This window comes from Zea mays, chromosome 7 (assembly GCF_902167145.1).
Source record: "Zea mays cultivar B73 chromosome 7, Zm-B73-REFERENCE-NAM-5.0, whole genome shotgun sequence".
NCBI lineage: Eukaryota > Viridiplantae > Streptophyta > Magnoliopsida > Poales > Poaceae > Zea > Zea mays.
The window spans coordinates 183,763,423-183,785,989 of record NC_050102.1 but is presented as its reverse complement, the minus strand read 5'-3'; the positions used below and the strand labels follow the sequence as shown (position 1 = coordinate 183,785,989).

The window sequence follows — 22,567 nt, the reverse complement described above, 5'->3', positions numbered from 1 at the left end:
ATTTAAAATAAGTTGTGATGATTTAATATGTGCAACATGTGCACCAGATATGTTGTCAGTAGGGAAAGGGGAGAGAGGGCCAGACTTTGGCGGCTCTCTGTAGTATTTTCCCAGCACCGGCTTGGCTGCCTCTGCCTGCATCATATGCAGCTGCCAAACATGGGTGGATGCTGAATCAGATTTACCGCCTTGGTATTGTGGGATCCTAATGTCATCCCGGTCGCGCGGTACTAGTACTAAGACGACGACGGAGCGGAGCAGGCGTACCATGGCGGCTCTCCAAGCTCCTCTACCTCTGCCGTTGACGAATAAGAGACTCGCTCATATAGCCAGGAGAAGAGGGTTCCTTTCATTCTCTCTTTTTTATCTTTACACGTACATCACCAAAACACAAAAAGAATATCCAAAGTGATTAATACGGACACAAAAAAATGGTAATGCTGGTATGTGTCCCAATTCGCAACGACGGGTGGCATCCAACAACACACATACGTACAAACAAACCCAGTTTATAGCTTCCACCACTTCTTGTTCTCCATTGTTTTCGCGAGCTCCTGCGCCAGGGAAGCAAAGTTCTCCGCTCCATTCTGAAGCTCCGCGGTTTGTTGGCTAATTCTCTGGTAAACAAATTAAACAAACAGAATTACATACTGCTCTCACCCAAAGCAATTGCTTACAAGCCATATGTGCACCTCCAGTTTCTCCTGCCTCTGCATCAGCTTATCCTTCGCATGAGCAGCTGCGGCGGCGGCGTCCTGCAATGCAATGGACCTACTACATTTAGCTCCCCACCCCATGCTCTACACTGATACACATCAAAAAAAGAAAACGCAATGTTCATGGCTTACCCCGCCAAACCTATATTTGGTTAGAATCTCCTGCTGCGTTCTCATTCTCGGTTTATCCGCACTGTTTGACCCTTCAAACAGCTTCGCTCTCTCCTCCTCCACTGCCAACACAAACGTGCACACAGTTTAAACAAAATCATACAGGCCCCAGTAACACCAACACTATTGTTTCCAACCTGCTGTTCTCTTATTCCCTTGGGATGTGGACGATGCTGCTTGTGCCAGGGCTACTGCTACTTCATCGTCAATCTCTATGTCATCTGCATTCATTACTCCCAAGTCAAGAGGGAAGGGAGCACTCAATATAAAATGATGCACAAGGAAGGAGAAAGAGAACCGATTGACAGTTCTTCCATCGGATCATCAAGGTCGGGTATTGAAGGTTCAGCAAATGGTTCTTTCGAGAAAATTGACTCCAACTGTTCGCTTGGAGCTCGCAATGTCAAACTTTCTCTCATTTTTGCATTTTCTTCAGCCTTGCCTTTCATTCCTTTAATGAAGCCACCAATAATCCCTGCTGCTGGATTCTGCAGCATGAAGTTTCTTGTGAAGCCAAAATGTAACACAAGCTTCCGCTCAATTTCCAACAAGACAAGAATGGATACCTGCTTTCTTCTCTGATCAGTTGAGAAACTCATAGCTGCTTCCGCAGCTGCTGCAAGTACTTTGTCATGAAGGCATGGCAGAGATTCTGGAATCCTATTACCACAAGGTCAGCAGCCAGATCAGATCCATTGCACTCAATAGCATTCAGCGCAACAATGCCAGAAAACTTAAGTACCTCAAGTCATTCTCTGAGGCCATAAGAGAGATAATCGCAAATTCAGATCCATTTACCTAGCAAGAGTATATGATAGGAAAATGAGGGGTTTTCTTCAAATTCTGAATACATTCAAAATACAAATGGTACAGGCACACCCTAGTTTCCTTTTTAAAAATGAATCCACGGATACACAAACGAACCCATAAACCATACACTCGAAAGATATTTATAACTGATGGAAGCTGAGAAAGAAACACTAACCCTAATTGGGTATGAGATATATTAATATATATCCAGGTACATGGGCCAAGACATCGTGAGCAAGATGTCGTCGACGTTGAGAAGGAGGTAGACGGTGTCATCGCCGCGCCAGCGATGAACAGGGATGTGTCCAATTTGGCCTCAAGCAAAGCCAAGGGAGACCAAGTAGGAGGCAAAGCGATTGTATCAAACCCACGACGCCTACTTGAGGCTATACACAGAGCAGTTAAGCTTACACACTATACCTGGGTGAGTGGAGTCGACGAAGCTGGCTAACCAGCTGTAGTACACCGTCTCAATTAGAGTGACGTGAGGGAAGGCATTCTTGATGTCCGGCTGGTGGACTGTCCAGTCCCGGAAGCGGGCGAGGGAAAGGACGATCTAGACAGTAGCAGGCTTCACACGGGGCTGAAGGTCTTGTCTTAGTTCACTCTAGGGTGCTGAGTGAAGCCCCGAAGGACCCAACGGACCTTATACCCATGTAGGGAGCCATCAGACTTGAGCTTATAGCGAAAGATCCACTTGTCAGTGACCGTGTTGGTGCCAGGCGGACATGGCATCAAATCCAAGGTGTGGCTAGCCAGCAGGGCCGCGTACTCCTCCATAACGCGGCGCCAGTGGGGATCGGTGAGTGCAGTATGAATGGAGGAGGGGACAGGCAGGGGAGCCGGAGCGACAGCGGCCATGAGCACTAGCCGATCAACTGCTCGGAGAACACCGACCGATCGACACGTCACCATCGTGTGGACGTGGCGTGAGTCACGATGGATAGCAACCCGATGGTCCGACAGCTCGTCATGTGAGCAGGTCGAGGCACGGGCCGGTTCGTCGGAGGAGACGGATCAGGCCGCACACACCGCTGGTAGATGCCGACGGGATCAACAAAGCGAGTCGAAGGTGGTCGGAGAGGTAGGGTCGCGCGTGGCATGGACGAAGGTGACGGGGCCTTGTGTGGCGGAGGTGGAGGCGACGAGGTCGCGCGTGGCACAGGTGGAGGCGACAGGGCCACGCATGGCGCAGTCGAAGGCAAAGGGGCCACGCACGGTGCAGAAGAGATCGTCGGGGCCTAGGGTAGAGGAAGAGGTACTTTGACAGGATCGACATCAAGGAGACGCAGGAGGTGGTGAGGATCTAGCAAGGGGAAAACATCCTCATCGAAAACAACATGTTGAGAGATGATGATGCTGTGGGTGAGAAGGTCGAGGCACTAATGCCCCTTGTGGTCAAAGGAGTCCCCGAGGAAAAGGCAGCGAGTGGATTAGGGTGGAAGTTTGTGGGGAGTGGTGATGGAGGTGTTAGGATAGCAGGCACAACCAAAGATGTGGAGGTGCGTATAGGAAAGGGCGATGCCGAAGAGGGCGAAGAAAGGGGTGGATGACTAACCGCCTTGGAGGGGAGGCAGTTGAGATGGGTGGTAGTATTCAGCATTTCCACCCAATAGCTCGTAGGAAGAGATACCTGGAAAAGAAGGCGTCGAATCATGTCGGTGGTGGTGCAAATCATACGTTCGGTCCGGTCGTTCTGAGAGGATGTAGGGGCACAAGAGCCACAACTGAACCCTATGAGAAAGGAAGAAAGAGCATGAGATGGAGTGGTCAAACTCGCGACCATTGTTGCACTTGGGAGCACGGGCCAGGCGGCCGAACTGGATGGATACCCAAGCAAAAAAGTGCGAAAGAGTGGTGAAAGTATCAGATTTCAATCGCAATGGAAATGTTCTAAGAAAATGTGAAAAGTCATCCAGAATCACCAGGTAATATTTATAATCTAGAAGGCTAAAACATGAGAAAATGTGAAAAGTCATCCAGAATCGCATGGGAGTTGGCAGCCGTCTTGGCAGCGGCGGCGACTTCGGCGACCAGGTCGGCCATCTCCTCAGCAGCAGCGGCGTCTTCGCGGTGTTGTGCAGCCTCCTCTTGGGCACGAGCAGTGGCGAGCTCGGCCTCACTAGGGGCTGGTAGCGTCGGCAACATGGTGTAGATGAGAAGAGTGTGTAGTGCGACGGCTAGGGTAGGGTTAAGCGAAGGTGAGGGCCACAGGATCGTGACCGTCTTCTGATACCATGATATAAAGGCTATCGATGTATTGTAGGAGATATGGTGTTACATGTATAGCTGAGGGTTTATAGAAACAAAGCCAATCAACAGAGTTCCTTGCCTAATAGAGATAGATCTATCTATCAATGGAGATCCTTGCTTAATAGAGATCAATCTATCCATCTTAGCCATAGGCAGGATCTTAACACCAATCAACATAGATCCTTGCCTAATACAGATCGATCTATCTATCGACAGAGGTCCTTGCCTAATAGAGATCGATCTATCTAGCCTAGTCATATACTCATATAGGAAGGATTCTAACACAAACAAAACATGCACCAAGTTCACTACACTAAGGGCTAGTTTGGGAACTCCATTTTTCTAAGCGATTTCTATTTTCCCATGGGAAAATGAACTAATTTCCCTTGGAAAATTGTGGTTCCCAAACTAGCCCTAAATCTGAAACCCAACCACTGAACCCTCAAGGATTAAGGTTAAAAGGGCAAGCAGAAAAAAATATTACCAAAGTAACTTGTCCATTTGAGGAGCTTGTGGATTTTTCCATGCCTGTCTTGTAACTCCATCGCAATAATGACATCAAAGAGGTCTCAGCAACAATAGCCAGATCTGGCCCAAACCTGCCCATGATATAGTAAAATTGTCAATGGTCCGAGCAAACTTCACTCATCCCATGCACGGGTGTATGAAAATATTAATATGTTACGATAAGTAAAACAGATGAAAAGTTCTTGAAACTGCCATTTTAAAATCCAATAAAACTGCAAGGCTTTGAAATCCAAGATTGTCTTTCCTTATATGTAACAAAAAAAATATCCACATGGAATTCTACATGATGAAATATATGAACCAGATGAGAGAACAGAGCACCAAATATAGATGATGACACTGTTGACAACGTTTATCTTTATCGATTCAAGCAGTGAAGCAAAAAAACATGCAGTAAGACATATTTCCTATATGGAAGCATATGTTCAAATGTAAACATAGGACACATTTTCTAATATATAAATCTGGAGTCAACATGTAAAATCTTTATTAATGAATAATGATCCATGTTATCTTGTATAACAAGGAAAAAGACATCACAAAGTTATAACTACCTCATTTCTATAGTGCCAGTCTGATAAGCTAATATCAGCCCACAAACTTTGTCATCCATGTTTTTGAAAACTGCTGACCAGCAACAAGGTTTTGCAAGTTTCGTCTTCTGTAGATGCTTGCTGCTTCCCTAATGGGGAAAGGAACATCACCGGTAAGATGTGGAAGTTTGGAAGCTCCATAAAGCAGTTCATATATTTGATGTGTGTGTTTTGGGTGAGTTGTATTTCTGTGTTTCTTCTTAATGCAATGACATGCAGATCTCCTATGTATCCGAGAAAAAAAGGCCAAGTACACACCTGAATCAATGACGCCAGGGATAACAAAAGCAAAACATCCTCGCAGCACACCACAAGGAGTGAATCTGAACCACCATTTTGCGAAAGCTGGGAAGCATTTTTCAGGTGCTTTTCAATTCCTTGGGTTTGTATTTTGTCAAGATCATTGCCATCTTTCCCTGTCTGACCTTGACTTGGAATTTTGTCCTCTGATAATTGGGTTTGTGTCTCGTCTGACTCTGCATCTAGATACAAAAGCTTGGAAAGTTAGGTATTGATCTAAATGAGAAAAAAGATAAGTGCCTCCTTAATGCAATTATAGTAATCACTTGCCTATGACATACATGGAAATAGCAGATGATTGCTTCTGATGTATGATATGTGAATTTATCATCACACCCGTTGTACAGTCAAGTACAGTAACACGAGCATCCTTTGTCAAGGAAAGAAGAACATCTCTGGATAACGTTGCATTTTGAGGATTATCTTTCTTTGATTGATCTGCTTTTGCAGCAGATGCAGCAACACTGTAGATGCCCAAGGAAACAACAGGAGAATTTGTTCCTGATGCACCATCTACAGTGAATAGAATTGATAACTGACTTGGATCAAGCATTGCCACCTTTAAGAAGACAGACCAGAAGATAAGGTTAATTAATAACAGTTGATTACTATAAGTTTCAAGCAAGTAGTGCAGTCTCAGTAATCTTAAGTACCTGACCATTCTGATAGCCTGCAGCAAGGAGGCCACCTGAAGCCATAAATAATAGAGATAGCACTGAGGAATTTGCTGACAAAAAGGCAACATAACAATGAAATCCTTTCCCATGATGAACAACATGAACTGAAAAAACAACAAGAAGTTAGTCTTTTTGCAAAGGAACAAGTGATTTCAACTTTCTTCACAAAATAGCATGAGCAGGTTGTCAATGTCGGACATGGTAGCTGTATATAAGCAAGTTTTTTATACGCTGATAAGTGCCTGATCAGTGAACGTGCCACTAGCTAACTGGTTAGATGGCCTCACTAGCACTCGTGAGGTCCTGGGTTTAGGGATGAAAACGGGACGGGTACCGGATACAGGTATGAAAACGGGACGAAATTTCGGATACAGATACAGGTTCGACTTACCATGGGAGCGAATTTCAGACTGGGGTCAAAAATCCCCTCGCCTACCACCACACCAAAGCACGGGTCGAAGACCCAAACCATAGTCACAAGAAACGGGTACAGTGGTAGCGACCCTCGACCCAGGTACGCAGGGTTATTTTTGTTCCCACCATGTAAAAATCTCTCACAGTCACAGGTAGCGTACTGTGTTCCTCAACCCTATCGATCCACGAACTTTGTGACTATGACTCGTACCAGGTCACGGTCGCTCACGCGGGCAAGGTTATTTTGGCATGTATGAGAGGTCTTCTCTATCACACAATGCTCGGAGGTTGTCTTAGCCCCGCAAGTCAAGTTTTTATAAGTGCCCGATCATAATCAAATGTATTTTCATTTCGTTAATAAACATTCACGTAAGTGACAGTACCAATTTACTGTCTCTCTCTACCAAAGAAGCATGTTATGGATTATGCTTGTTAGACTACCAGTCACGACAGACATCTTGTATGTGCTGGTAAGAAGTGAAATTGGCATAAAACTGTCTTAACAAAGATGACAGCAATATTGGGGAATAGGCAGCAGGTGAAGCTTTAGGCATCTATCATCAGGTTCCGTATGAAATATTTACCTTCTTGCTTAAATTCACTCACAAAATGGAAGCTTGAACCCCCAGTGTGTTCTCGGAGTTTATAGATGCGCACCTACAAAAAATGGTATAAAAAACAGATTCTAAAATGATACAAATGACCACCCTTTCGACCAATTCGTAAGATTGACAAGATCTAACCAGACCACTTGTTGTCCCAACAGCCAAAGTCATGCTTAATGAACAAAAGGCTAGAGATGATACAGAAGCATTAGCTCCATCCAAATTAACATCAGCAACCTGTAGTAAAGAACAGTTACAGCTTGATTGGGGTTAATCCGTCAGTTATAAACCAATGAGGAATAATGCAAGTAATACTACAAATATACAAATGAGACTGACATTTCCATCCAAGACAAACATTGGCATTAGAACAGGAAATGTTGCATCCCATATTCTCACAGAACCATCTTGGTAGCCTGCAATGTATATTCTTTCAACAGCATGATCTTCGTCCAGTGACATCTCATTTGGAACCCCACCAGTCAAAGGCCATTTCATGTTCTCTGATATGAAATGCCCAGCATTTTTCCTAGCACAAAATTTCTACAGAAAATCCACAGTGATATGGTCTTACATAAGTAATGATGATGTTTAGATAGAGTAAAATATCCAAATTTGAGCAGAATGCACCTTCAGTGAAATATTTGGAAATTCACTTTCGGTTAGCGAATAAAGACCAGTGACCGTTATGTTGGGATCAAGGGTAGGAATTGCGACTGGAAATTTCTGTGCTTCAGGAAGAGGAGTTCCCTCTTTTGAGTTTTGCACAGAAAATAGAGAGCCACCATCATAAAAATTCAGCTGTCCAGGATTTGTCAAAATAAAAAGTGCAGAAGTTCTGCTTTTATCAGGAACCCCAGTATCAGGAATAAGAATCATATCAGCAAATGATCCATCAAGTTTGAGATCAGTTCGTGACATGCATCTCACTGATTCTAATCCAGCAGTTGATTCCAGGCTAAGAACCTGCAAGAGAATGAGCTATTTTGTCATTGATGGAGGCTGAGTTTTCTGCAGTGCAATATTTGGGAAACAATTATGTTCTTCCATGTTCAGGGAAGTGATTCCGATAGGTATGTATACATTATTTGGCTGCTGAGACCTGAACTAAAAAATATCTTCAGAATTGTATGGGTCTACAAGATGGGTTCTGCCTGAGGAAACAGTTCTTATACTTGCAGGAAACTCTCATGGTTGATCATGTTTCATGCAAACCCGTGTTGCCCTATCGCCATGCCAAGCTAGTACTGTGTCTCTACACTAAACACATGTCACAGGCTCACAGCCAGGTGACCATGATTTCAGTTCAGGAAGCTAGGAATTCACTTTACCAAATTTGTAAAGCAGCAAACCTAAGAAGGAATAGTGTGTGCACAGCAGCCTTTAAGATGGCAAGCAAAAGAAATTGTAATAATGAGTAAGAAAAAATAGGCAAACCGTGAGAACTTCTTCAGATCCCATATCATCGCCGCCATAAACAAAAAGATGCCCTCCTTTATTAGAATGTACTGCTGACCCAGCAGACCAATGCAAGACAATAACAGGAAGCCTACGACTCCCTGAGGCCAGCTGTAGCTTAACAACATTAGATGAAACATCACTTTGCTTCTCTTGTCTGGAGGATTTTGTAGTCATATCCCATAGAAGTATGTCACCTGTTATATAGCCCACCGCAACAGTTGAGCCCTCTCTTGAAGCCCAACAAAGAGAGCAAATTTCTCTTTCTTCTTCACTGTCATCAATAGTAGTATTTAGTTGATCTTCACCAGAATCCCCCTGAGCACCATTGATTTGACCCTTCATGCGTAAATCCCCATAGCCTCTGACAGAAACTGCACGGTCCTCAGATACATCCCAAAGAACCAACAACCCTCTCTCATATGCAATTAGCAACCTGCATAAAGGCTATTATTCTTCAGTGCCTATGAATGAGAATTACGGGTGAAAACAAAGCTATCATTCTTCTTTCAAACTTTCTTGCATAAAAACCTTATTTACGGTATTCTAGGACATGTTATGGGTCCCTTAATTTCTTCTTGTATTGGTCTATTTTGGACCCTCCTTTTCTTCTTAATATAATGATGCACAGCTCTCCTTCGCGTTCGAGGAAAAAAAAAGGATAGTACCATAATTTCCATATATCTATTTTGAGATGTGAAGTCTGACCATCCTAATATTCTATACTAACACCTATCGATAAATCTGTTGGTAAATGTCCCAATAATAACTAATGGATATCAACCAAAGTTCTACAAGTTACATAGACCTTACCTTGTCCCAAAAGTGTCAGGCTGGATCAGTATTCCAACAATAGGTTGAGGATCCTGTAACGAAACACCAGATCTTTCTGTGGAAAAAAAAGGAACTGAACGCTAAGATATTAACTTTGAACCTCAATGTGTAAACAGTAAGCATGCTTCCATCCAAGTAAATGAATACATAACAGAAAGTTACAGTAAGCTATGAACATTGATGTTCATGCTCAAGTTATACTAAATTGCAGTAAGTTATGAATATTGATTGCATGCTCAAGTTCACTAAAATTTCTATTGACTCAAACCATTTGCTTATGCAGTTGTGACTAACATCGTATATTTCGATTGAGTGCTGAAAACTTAGTAATAGACTATAATTATCTTTGCTCAGGAATGGATTTTTCTTCAACATTTTAACTTCATGCAGTAGCAACGCCATCAGTTTTTGGCATCAACAGAAGCAACTGGAAGAAACATTCTAGTTCTAGTTAATATTTGGCAAGAAAGGCATAAAGGTACCGATTAGAGAATGGATATGAACATTGTATGGCATTATTTGAAGCTTCCCATCATCTACATCATACTTCAATACAGAAAGAAGGCCATTCTCATCTCCAAGATACCTGAATAGAAAACGAGAATTCGGAATACAAAATCCAAATTAAGTATCAAATTAAAAAAAAGTAGTGTATGTAGCATACATCATAAAGGTCCTCTCTATGACTGCAAAAGCAGTAATGTTGACATCCCACTGTGACGAATAAAATAGTTGCCTGAACTCAAGATTCCATACCTACAAGACAGATATATATCATATAAAATGGCCACCGCACTAATAGAAAACATTCTTACAGATTTCAGGGGCTAGGTAGTTCCTCCTAGGTTGGTCAAGCCACTTTTTTTCGCAGGTTGTCTTCAAAGAGCATATAATGAAAAATACTTGCAGTATGAACCAACACATGAGCACCACCACATAGCTGTTGTTAACATATGAGCTCCAGGCACCAAGGTCCCAAAATTTGAAAAAAAAAACGAATAGTTTGAATGCATAAAAACTTCACTGCCTGTCAATAGCTCACCTGGATTTCATTTTCATTGGAAATTGCAACCAGAAGTCCCTGGTTTGTAATAAACTGTAAAGAACCGACATATTAGTTGTTAGAAACCAAAAAAGAAAAGCAAATTGTACTTAGTATTAGTCGTTGTACATAATAGGCAGCAAAGAACATAGCTAGTTTGAACAAGGCGAGGTAACTATGTATAACTTTATCTTTGGTGGACAAGAGAAATAGTTAAGAGCCAAACCTGCAAAAACTTGTACGGCACACTCTTCGGTGATATAAGGAGGCCTTCAATGTTATCACCGCCAAATATTTTTATCCTACCATCCCTGCAGTTTGTAGTGCAGAAAAGCTATCAACAATTACACAATAAGAACTAGGTCTTTGAGACATACAACAACTAAATAACCTGTTTCCATGCTTATGCAAAGTAGTTTCTTTGTTTTGTTATAACGCAATGAACTGATTTGGAGGGGTGGAGAACATAAATTAGCAAAGCTCTAGTTTACAACTGAATGAATTGTGTGGCAGTGGTTTAGGGTTGGTTGTGATGTACTAATGTGAAGGCGGGTTTGGAATGGGGCTCACAGAGTTGCGACAGCGAGGAGGCGCTGGACGGGATCGAAGGCGAGTAGTGAAGCTGTGTATGGCACCCCGCAGTGAGTCGAGATCTGCGCGTCCATTTGGATGGCATCCGCTGGTGATGCCGCTGGTGCTGAGGCTCCTCCTCCTCCTCCTCTTCCTACTCCCTGCAGCAATCCAGCAACAGCAGAAAAAGCAACGAGAATCAGAAGCAGAAGCAAGGCATGGTGAAGCCATGATCGACGCCGTGCGGACTCCGATTCCGCTTCCGCGAACCTGAGCTGCTTGTGTAATTTCAGCAGAAAGGACGCGACAGGTAGTTGGATGAAATCGAAAGCTGGAATGGAGCGAGGGACCTGATGATGATGCACGAGTGCCCTGTGGAAGAGCCGCTTGGCGAACATCTACGTGCACGGCGACCGGGCGACGACGAGGTGAGTCGCTGACTGCTTCCGAGTTCAAGCTGAAGTTGCAATGGAATCGAAAGCGGCGAAACTGATGGGGACGGTGGCGTACTGGCGTGGAAGAAAACCGAGTGGGCCGGGCCTGAGAGTAGGAGTTGGGCCGTTGTTGGTGCAAATTGGGCTTTCGTTCCTTGCTGCAGGAGGTAACCGCAGGAGAGGATGAAGATGGATGGAGTTCGACGGACTCCATTGCCTGAAATGAAAATGAGTTCCATTCCATCCAACGCAATCCGTTTATATATATAACAGGGAAGGTTAGGGCAGGCTTCCGGACTTCCGCTGCGTCTGCGTATGTTTCCAATCCAGTTTACCATGACGAAGGCGAATTCGAACCCATGGCAGCCGGCGGCGCTGGACGCCGAATTCTCGCCGCAGGTGGCCGAGATGCTCCGTGCGGACCAAGGCCGCAGGGAGCTGTCCTCCCGAGTACGCAGCAGAGACGAGGACCTCAGGACCGCGGTCAAGAAGCACCTGCTGGAGCTGGGGTGGACCATCGTGTCCATGCCCAACGCCGCCATGCTTACCAGGCTCCGCTACAAGGCGCCAGGCGACGGCGGCAAGTCCTACTACTCCCTCCCGGACCTCGTCGTGGATAGAGCCGCCGCCCCTCACCTCATCGTCGATAACGGTAGAGCCGCCGCGGAGGACGGCGACCCTCAGTTTCAACAGCAATATGATAACGAACCTCCGTCTCCCCCGGCACAAACCAAGGACGACAGCAGCAGGGAGCAAGAAGAAGGCGACGATGAGGAGGAAGACGACAGGGGCTGGGAGCAAGAAAAAGGCAACGATGACGAAGACGACAGCATCTGGGAGCAAGAAGAAGGCGACGATGAGGAGGAAGACGACAGGGACTGGGAGCAAGAAGAAGGCGATGATGAGGAAGACGACAGCAGCAGGGAGCAAGAAGAAGGCGACGATGAGGAGGAAGACGACAGGGACTGGGAGCAAGATGAAGGCGGCGATGAGGCGGAGGACGGAGACCAGAAGAAGGACGCCGCCATTGCCGAGTACATCGCGCTCATGGCGACAAACTTTCGGGCCAGTGTACCTAGGGCGTGTTGAATAATTAGACAAATTCCAAATTAAATTCCGAATATAAATCATGACCAAATCAGAAGAACTGAAATAAAAGCCAAATCAGATGATGCGTACTGATTAGACTTACTGATTGTTGGCGCGCGCCAGGATCAGCTGGGTCGACGAGGTCAGCAGATCACGAGCAGTCGCGTGAAGACGCTTCCCAAAAACCTTATTCGCCCTCTCCCGGTGCAGGATCTAGAAGACGAAGGGTTCCGGAGACCTGCTCTCCTGATCGCAGATGCACCTCTGCGGTCGGGACGAAGGGAACTAAAAGGCGGCTCAGCTATGAAGAGAGGCGAAAGCGAACTGGGATCTGGGGATGATTTGGAGGCTGGCTGCCGGGCTCCTTTTATAGGGCCAAGTCTGCGACCCCCTGTGCTTATCCGCCCACGAAAATCTCGCAATCAGTTGAGATTTTATAGCGATCGGTTAGGATAAGCGTAACAGCCAATAAACCAAAAAATCAAACGGCAAAAGGTAGCCGCGCCCCCGCAAGGCGAGGGGCCGGATTTCGGCGGACCATTCACGCGCATGTCGTGCGCCCGCGCCCTTCGCCCCGCCCCGGCCCGGCCCGGCCCGGCCAGGCGAGGCGAGGCGAGCGAGCGCGCGCGCGCGCGTGTGGCTCTCCACACTCTCTCCTCTCATCCATGACTTGGTGAGTGAGTGTGGCTTCCATATTTAAGTTAGCTCTACTCCACAAGAGCTAGCAATATGGTGCTATTGGTTCCACCTATCCCTTTGCCATCCACTTATATGGGCTTTTGAGATTTTCCTGGGATTTATTTGAATAACTTAATTGGGCCAAGCCCATAAATCCTAACAATCCCCCACCAGATCTCAAATGCCCATCTGCAGTTTTCGCCACTGTTCACTACTGTTTAATATACTAGTTTTTCAGCAGAGACTGTTAAGTTGAACTTCCGCCTAGAACTCCAAGTTACACCAACCCACAACTTGGACAATGGACTATGCCTTGAATTGCAAGTTTTGCGTGAATGGGTTTCACTTGAAGTCATGACTAGTACTTGGCTACCAGTAGTCCCCTTCTCGGGTGGAGCATATACGTCGTACTCCAAGGTCTCTTCATGAGTTTACTAGAGATCACCCAGATCTCATAGACTGCGACGTTAGACAGTCTAACTCATATAGGTGTGTTCTTTCAAGAATGTTCTGCAGGACAACATCTTCGCTAATACAAGCCAACAGAACACATTGAGGCACAAAGCCAACCTGCCTTACAGCATTTGAGAGTATTGCATCTTTACTTAGAGAGGGTCAAAGGTTACTCTCCTCAGTTCACCAATGGCTTGTTCTTCCCAGGACCTAATTCACGGGATCTCCGATCACATAGACTGGGTTTCCACCATGGCAACTTTATTCGGGTCTCATACCCATCTCTCTCGATGCGATTTCTATCACATTACGTGGTAGTCCCTTGGTAAAAGGATCTGCCAGATTCTTATCTGTTGAAATATAAGTCACACTTATAACTCCGGAGTTTCTCAACTTTCTGACAGACTTCAATCGTCTTTTGACATGTCTTGATGACTTTCCATTATCCTTAGAACTCGTCACTTTAGCAATCACTGTCTGATTGTCACAGTTCATAAGGATAGCTGGTATTGGTTTCTCAACCACCGGCAAGTCCATCAAGAGTTCACGCAACCATTCTGCCTCAACGGTTGCTGTGTCAAGTGCAGCTAGCTCGGCTTCCATGGTTGACCTCGTCAAAATGGTCTGCTTGCATGACCTCCATGATACCGCACCTCCACCAATAGTAAAGGCATAACCACTGGTGGCATAAAGCTCGTCTGCATCAGATATCCAGTTCGAATCACTATATCCTTCAAGTACTGCATGCTGACCAGAATAGTGAATTCCATAACTCATTGTACCTTGCAGGTAGCGCATAACCCGCTCAAGTGCATGCCAATGATCAGTCCCGGGGTTTGACATGAACCTACTCAATTTGCTCACAGCAAACGAGATATCGGGCCTTGTTGCACCAGCAAGATACATGAGTGAACCGACAATCTGAGAGTATCTCAATTGGTCTAAACCAATTCTCTTGTTCTTTCGCAGTGTCACACTGGGATCATAAGGTGTTGAAGAAGGTTTGCACTTAGAGAAGCCAAATCGCTTCAAAACCTTTTCAACATAGTGAGATTGCGAGAGAGTAATCCCACCATCTGCCTTAATCAGCTTGATGTTTAGAATCACATCAGCTTCTCCCAGATCTTTCATATCAAAACTCTTTGATAGAAAAGACTTGACTTCATTGATCACATCAATGTTTGTGCCAAATATCAATATATCATCAACATATAAGCACAATATAACTCCTTCGCCCCCACCACAGCGATAATATACACACATGTCTGCCTCATTAATGGCAAAGCCTGCAGACGTTAGAGTAGTGTCAAACTTCTCATGCCACTGCTTTGGTGCTTGCTTCAGACCATACAAAGATTTCAATAACTTGCACACCTTGCTTTCTTGACCCTTTACTACAAATCCATCAGGTTGTTCCATATAGATTTCCTCGTCCAGCTCTCCATTAAGAAAAGCTGTCTTTACATCCATCTGATGAACAAGGAGACCATACGAGGCAGCCAAAGAAAGTAGTACTCGAATAGTGGTCATTCTAGCAACAGGTGAGTAAGTATCAAAGAAGTCTTCTCCTTCTTTCTGAGTATAGCCTTTAGCCACAAGCCTAGCCTTGTACTTTTCAATTGTACCATCAGGCTTGAGCTTCTTTTTAAACACCCACTTACAACCCACGGGTTTGCATCCATAGGGTCGATCAGTGACTTCCCACGTACCATTTGAAAGAATAGAGTCCATCTCATTATGAACTGCTTCTTTCCAATCATCTGCATCTGGAGATGCAAATGCTTCTGCAATGGTAGTAGGAGTATCGTCCACAAGGTACACAATGAAATCATTACCAAAGGATTTTTCAACCCTTTGTCTCTTGCTCCTTTTAGGAGCATCATTGTCATCCTCCTCTAGGACAATTTCATGTGGCTGTTCAAAACTCTCAATAGGTGTATTATGTTCAGGAATTATCTCAGAAGAGTATCTAGAATTGCTATGAATGTCTTTCATTGGAAATATATGCTCAAAGAAAGTAGCATCACGTGATTCCATAATAGTATCAACATACACATCAGGAACTTCAGATTTAACTACTAAAAATCTATATGCTATGCTACACGAAGCATATCCAAGAAAGACACAATCCACTGTCCTTGGACCAAGCTTGCGTTTTTTATTAATTGGTACATTGACTTTCTCCATGCACCCCCAAGTGCGCAAGTATGAAAGTGATGGTTTTCTCCCAACCCACTTCTCATAAGGGGTTTTCTCTTCTTTGCCCATAGGAATTCTATTCAGAACATGACATGAAGTCAGGACTGCCTCCCCCCACCATGCCTTAGATAAACCAGAAGTGTCTAACATGGCATTCACCAGGTCAGTCAACGTACGGTTTTTCCTTTCAGCAATCCCGTTTGACTCGGGTGAATAGGGAGGAGTCCTCTCATGAATAATGCCATGTTCTGCACAGAAATCGTCAAAGACTTTGGGAAAGAACTCACCACCACGATCTGATCTAAGACGTTTGATCTTTCTCTCTAGTTGGTTTTCAACCTCAGCCTTATAGATTTTAAAGTAGTCTAAAGCCTCATCTTTAGTTTTTAGCAAGTATACATAGCAAAATCTAGACGCATCATCAATCAATGTCATGAAGTATCTCTTACCACCTTTTGTCAACACACCATTCATCTCACAAAGATCAGAATGTATGAGTTCTAGTGGTGCCAGGTGTCTCTCCTCAGCAGCCTTATGAGGCTTTCGAGGTTGCTTCGACTGCACACAACTATGGCACTTAGAACCTTTGACTATGGTGATATTCGGAATTAAACTCATGGTTGCAAGCCGAGACATAGAGCCAAAATTAATATGACACAAACGAGAATGCCAAATACTCGCAAGATCATCAACATTAGCACAAATATGGTTCACAGACTTATTATTAAAATCTAACAAAGAAAAGCGGAACAAGCCTCCGCAATCATAGCCTTTACCAATAAATTGTCCAGACTTGGACACAACTAATTTATTGGACTCCAAAACTACCTTGAACCCATCTCTACATAGAAGGGTTCCGCTAACGAGATTCTTGTGTATAGAAGGGACATGATGCACGTTCTTCAGCTGCACGATCTTTCCCGAAGTAAACTTCAGATCCACCGTGCCAGTGCCATGAACAGAAGCATGTGACCCATTCCCCATTAGCACGGAAGAATCCCGGGCGCCCTGATAAGAAGAGAACAAGTTAATGTCAGAACACACATGAACATTAGCACCAGTATCAAGCCACCAACTAGGTGATTGAAATACTGAGAAGATGAAAGGTAGATTACCATACCCTTTGTCTTCCTCATTGCTAGCGATCACTGTGTTGACATTGCCCTTTTTGCCACGGCGATCCGCTCGATCAGGACAATCCTTGGCAAAATGACCCGCCTCGCCACATGCGAAACATGTCAATTCAGCCTTGTTCTTCTTCTTCTTGAAGTTGGTAGTTTTATTGGGCTTGTTAGATTTTGGCTTCCCTTTGCCCTTGTTGTGGTTCTTCTGAACCATGTTGGCGCTGGAGTGGCCCTCGCCTCCTTTAGATCCCGTGTCCTTAGCCCGAGCTTTCTCCTCAACATCCAGAGACGCTATCAGATTTTCGACTGATATCTCCTGTCTCTAATGTTTTAGAGCTGTGGCGAAGTTCCTCCATGTAGAAGGCAACTTTGCAATAATGCACCCGGCCACAAATCGGTCAGGAAGGACTATCTTAAGGTGGTCGAGCTCCTTGGCTATACACTGTATTTCATGAGCTTGCTCTACAATAGAGCGATTATCAACCATCTTATAATCATGAAAGCTCTCCATGATATACAGGTCACTGCCAGCATCTGATGCACCATACTTAGTAGTAAGTGCATCCCACAACTGTTTCCCGTCTGTATACTGCATATTCGCATCAACCAAACGGTCAACAAGGGCGCTAAGAACGGCTCCCGTGAACATAGTATTGACATGGTCGTACTCTTTCTCCTGTTCAGGAGTCAGTGGACCCTCAGGTCTGCCTTTACTAACATGGAAGACATTCATAGCAGTAAGCCAGAGCGTGGCCTTGACTTGCCATCTTTTAAAGTGCATACCATTGAACTTTTCTGGCTTGAGCGCATCGGCAAAAGCAGCCATAGAAAAACTAGGAAATTGTCTACAATAAGGTTTTTGGATTGTTGAATAATTAGACAAATTCCAAATTAAATTCCGAATATAAATCATGACCAAATCAGAAGAACTGAAATAAAAGCCAAATCAGATGATGCGTACTGATTAGACTTACTGATTGTTGGCGCGCGCCAGGATCAGCTGGGTCGACGAGGTCAGCAGATCACGAGCAGTCGCGTGAAGACGCTTTCCAAAAACCTTATTCGCCCTCTCCCGGTGCAGGATCTAGAAGACGAAGGGTTCCGGAGACCTGCTCTCCTGATCGCAGATGCACCTCTGCGGTCGGGACGAAGGGAACTAAAAGGCGGCTCAGCTATGAAGAGAGGCGAAAGCGAACTGGGATCTGGGGATGATTTGGAGGCTGGCTGCCGGGCTCCTTTTATAGGGCCAAGTCTGCGACCCCCTGTGCTTATCCGCCCACGAAAATCTCGCAATCAGTTGAGATTTTATAGCGATCGGTTAGGATAAGCGTAACAGCCAAGAAACCAAAAAATCAAACGGCAAAAGGTAGCCGCGCCCCCGCAAGGCGAGGGGCCGGATTTCGGCGGACCATTCACGCGCATGTCGTGCGCCCGCGCCCTTCGCCCCGCCCCGCCCCGCCCAGGCGAGGCGAGCGAGCGCGCGCGCGCGCGTGGCTCTCCACACTCTCTCCTCTCATCCATGACTTGGTGAGTGAGTGTGGCTTCCATATTTAAGTTAGCTCTACTCCACAAGAGCTAGCAATATGGTGCTATTGGTTCCACCTATCCCTTTGCCATCCACTTATATGGGCTTTTGAGATTTTCCTGGGATTTATTTGAATAACTTAATTGGGCCAAGCCCATAAATCCTAACAGGGCGAAGCGTCTGCGCCTTAGAGTCAAGAAGCGCCTCCAGGCGTCCGGATGGACGACCTGGATGAAGCTCAAGAGCAGCGGCAGGGAGGAGCTGCGCTACAAGGCGCCCACCGGACGATCCTATATCTCTCTCCACACCGCCTGTCAGGCCTTCATGGCGAAGGCCTCGGCTTCCAACGGCAACAAGATTGATGGACGGGTGCATGCGACTCCTGCCACCGTGCTGCGTGCTGTGCGTCCAACGGGCAAGAAAAGGGAACTGTCCGAACTGATCGGCGACGACGCCGTGAAGGACGTGACAATGAATAGATGCACCACCATCAGGAAGAAGGAGATGGTGCGCGCCGATGGCACCCAGGTGACGAAGAAATCCATCACCACGACCACCCTGACCAGGAGCAGGAGGGAGGACCAAGCGCCGGTCCTGCGGCCCAACAGCACGGGCACGGGCACGGCATCGGTGTGCCAGCCACAGCATCGCTCGCGGACGCTCCTGTCCGTGCTCATCGACAGCGGCATCCTGGCGCCGAGGGGCAATGTGACGTACTGGGCGGTGAGGGACGGTCAACCGGCGTGCAAGTACGGGTTCATCACCGGCGAGGGGATCATCAGATGCAAGTGCTGCAACAAGACCTTCACGGTGGCGGAGTTGGAGGCGCACGCCACCGGGGGGATCGGCACCGACGACCGCCGTGAGGCCTGGGCACGTGTGTTCGTCGAGGATGGCAGGTCCCTGTCGCTGTGCTTGATGGAGCTCATGAGGCGCGACGACGTCGGCGCTGCTGCGGCTAACAGGAACAGGAATGGCAGCGTGATGAGGGTGAAGGAGAAATGCAGCGAGGAGGAGGGCGACTCAGTGTGCTCCGTCTGCATCGACAGCGGAGAGCTGCTGCTCTGTGACAAGTGCCCGTCGGCGTTCCACCACGCCTGCGTTGGGCTGCAGGCCACTCCGGAGGGCGACTGGTGCTGCCCGTTGTGCAGATGCGGCGTGTGCGGCGGCAGCGACTTGGATGATGATACCGCTGAGGGGTTCACGGACAAGACAATCATCTACTGCGAGCAATGCGAGCGAGAATGTAAGTCGTATTCTTCTCTTCTCTTCTACTATAATAGTGTGTACAGTGTACCTCCTAATTAACGTATATAAATAAATAAATAAACAGATCATGTGGGATGCATGAGACGAGGAGGTTCCGAGGAAGAAAGCGCAGCGGAGTGGTGCCGCCGACTATCAGAATCAGAGGGACCAGAAGAAGAATGGCGGCCGTGGCTTTGCAGTCCTGAATGTGGCGAGGTGTTTCAGCATCTGCAAGCCCTTGTTGCGTCGTCCAGGGCAAGATCCATCCCCACTACAGTAGAGGGCGTATCACTCAGCACCCTGCGGCGGCGGCGGTACATGTCCACGGTCACACGAATCACGAGATGGCAGCATGAGGAGGAGGACGCCGCAGATCACGGGCAGTTGTGCGCGGCTTTGGACGTGCTCCACGAGTGCTTCGACGACATGGTGGAGCCCCGCACGCAGACTGACCTCGCCGCCGACATCGTCTTCAACCAAGAGTCGGGTCTGCGCCGCCTCAACTTCCGCGGGTACTACGTGGTGGGCCTGGAGAAAGCCGGCGAGCTCATCAACGTGGGCACGCTGCGGGTGTTTGGGAACCAGGTGGCGGAGCTGCCTCTGGTGGGTACTCGCTTCGCGCACCGACGGCAGGGGATGTGCCGCCTCCTCGTGACGGAGCTGGAGAAGATGCTCCGTCAGGTGGGCGTCCGCAGGCTGGTGCTGCCCGCCGTGCCGGAGCTGATGCCCATGTGGACCGCCTCCCTGGGCTTCCACGCCATGACCCGCTCGGACGTGATGGAGATGGCCGTAGAGCACGCCATCCTGAGCTTCAAGGGAACCACCATGTGCCAAAAGACTCTGCTTGCTTAGCTTCATTTTTCGATTAGGATCAGCTGATCCAGTAGGATGGAGTCACCCCTAACAACTCCCAGGCTCAGGTTGCGATGTGCTCATTATTTTTCACATATGTGGTTACCGTTGCTGTGTTGTTTCTTATATGTCATGTACTCGCTATTTTTGTAAATGGTGATGATAACCGTTGGCAATGATATTGACATCAACACTACTCCCGTGTCTTGTGTCCTGTGCAGATAGTGCTGAGAATATGGGCCAGCCTTTTCGGGCCAGCACGAGCACGGCCCGAAAATAGGAACCCAAAGCACGGCACTACACAAAATAATATGAGCCAGGCTAGCACAGTACAAAGGCGGGCTTAGGTCGGGCCTCAATTTTCGGCTCGTCGGGCCCCCGGCACGGCCCGCATAGATGGGCCGGGCTTGGGCCAGCACGGCACAATTAAGTCCAATCTGTTTAATTTCTTTAATTTAGTAAGATATCGACTTTATATTTTTGTTATATTTGGAGTTTATGTGGTCAAATAATGTTAAAATTGTTTAATATCTTTAATTTAGTAAGCTATAAACTTTATATGGTTGTAATATTTTGATTTTATGTGGTCAAAAATACGGGCCGGGCTTGGGCCGGCACGGTCTAAAGAAGGCACGACGTGGTTTAGGGCCAAGCTGGGCCACTGTTTTTACACTTCGGGCTGGCACAGCATGACCCAAAGATCTTTTGGGCTTTGCCGGCCCGAACCCGTTTGGCACGAAGTACAATGGGCTTGGGCCGGGCTGGCCTGGCCCGGCCCAATTCCCAGCACTATGTGCAGATACACTTTGTCATGTAAATTTAACTACGTGTATAGCTATGTTTTCTATATATCAAATAGGCAGACATTATTTAAATTAAATAGTTATTTTAACACGATCTAAACTCATAGATTAGTTGAGTGCGAAAGACGAGATATATGGTGTGGGGTCAGACAAGATAAATTTTTTTCTTAGCTTTTTTCACGCTCACGAAATCAAGGATAGTGAGAAAGGAGATATTATACTATAAATGATCAAATGGATTGTGTCTAGCTGGCCGGCATAAGGCACGACCTATTTAAAGGCTTGTTCGTTTATTCCCATCTCACATGAATTAGATGGAATTGAAAAAAAATTATGAAAGATTTTAATTTGCTTGGATTTTAAAACCACCCAGTCCACATGGTTTGGAAGCAAAATGAACAAGTCCTAATTTCATTGTTACCAAACCGGCCCTTATTGTTTAGACTAGGAAATTTTTGTTATATCGTATATATAATTATTGTTTAGGCTCATACCGGGTCGCCCATTTGGGCACCTATAGGTTGAAGAATGCATAATGATGCCAAGTGGCCTCAACCTGGCCCCCGCGGCCTTTCCCCTTAGCTTGGCGCCACTGCCGCCTCCCGCGCCGCGTCCGTTCGCCTTCCCCAAGTCGGAAACCACTATCGTTTACTTCTCTCCCTCCCCACGTTCTCTCTTCATTATCGAAGAAACCAGCCACCATTAATGGTTTTAAAGCCGTCGGCGCCGTTACTCCCTCCTCGGCTCTCCCTCTCCTCCTATCTCTATATAAATAGGACCGGCCCGATCTCCTCTCTCCCTCCCCGAGCTCGCTCTCATTCTCTCACTCTCTCTCCCTCGTCGAACCGCCGACCGCCAGAGCCTCGCCATCCGCGCCCGTGCCCGGACCGTCCGCCCGCACCGCTCGGCCGCGCCCCAAGCCATCGGACCGTCCGCGGCCTGCGCGCACGTTCCTCCCCCCCCCCCCCCCCCGCGCGCTGAGTCCCCTGCGCACAAGCAAGGGCTCAAGGTAGAAGAAGCACATTTTCATTTAAGCCCCTAGTTTTGTAAATTAAATTAATTTCGAGATTTCCATATTATAAATTATTGAAAATAGACTCCGATGTATACGTGTAATCGTAAACAAGCCTTCCAACAATATTTTGGACAGGTGTAGTATTTTATATTTCAAAAATAAATTATGTCACTAGT

General features: G+C 46.5%; 2 protein-coding genes across 5 annotated transcripts; one reads left to right on the top strand and one right to left on the bottom strand.

Annotated features, from left to right (window-relative positions):
- Nucleotides 1-326: 326 nt before the first annotated feature.
- On the bottom strand, nucleotides 327-11,491 carry LOC103633604 (transducin family protein / WD-40 repeat family protein). 4 transcript variants are annotated; one of them, XM_008655311.4, is made up of 24 exons: nucleotides 11,322-11,491; nucleotides 10,972-11,132; nucleotides 10,628-10,712; nucleotides 10,402-10,455; nucleotides 10,024-10,115; nucleotides 9,842-9,945; nucleotides 9,339-9,432; nucleotides 8,505-8,961; nucleotides 7,698-8,033; nucleotides 7,407-7,610; nucleotides 7,206-7,304; nucleotides 7,047-7,119; nucleotides 6,025-6,152; nucleotides 5,642-5,930; nucleotides 5,330-5,553; nucleotides 5,033-5,160; nucleotides 4,435-4,549; nucleotides 1,630-1,685; nucleotides 1,454-1,547; nucleotides 1,186-1,375; nucleotides 1,025-1,108; nucleotides 849-949; nucleotides 693-755; nucleotides 327-617 (listed from the first exon to the last, which is right to left on the bottom strand). In XM_008655311.4, exons 1-24 carry the CDS (start codon nucleotides 11,367-11,369, stop codon nucleotides 510-512), a joined length of 3,387 nt encoding a protein of 1,128 aa, XP_008653533.1. In that variant the 5' UTR covers nucleotides 11,370-11,491; the 3' UTR covers nucleotides 327-509. The 4 variants fall into 4 exon arrangements, with proteins under 4 accessions (XP_008653533.1, XP_008653535.1, XP_008653536.1 ...); XM_008655313.4 differs by having other exon boundaries at nucleotides 5,330-5,547; XM_008655314.4 differs by having other exon boundaries at nucleotides 9,339-9,414.
- Nucleotides 11,492-18,704: 7,213 nt separating this feature from the next.
- On the top strand, nucleotides 18,705-20,573 carry LOC103634445 (uncharacterized). Its single transcript, XM_020541770.1, has 2 exons — nucleotides 18,705-19,719; nucleotides 19,807-20,573. Exons 1-2 carry the CDS (start codon nucleotides 18,705-18,707, stop codon nucleotides 20,571-20,573), a joined length of 1,782 nt encoding a protein of 593 aa, XP_020397359.1.
- The last annotated feature ends 1,994 nt before the right edge of the window (nucleotides 20,574-22,567 follow it).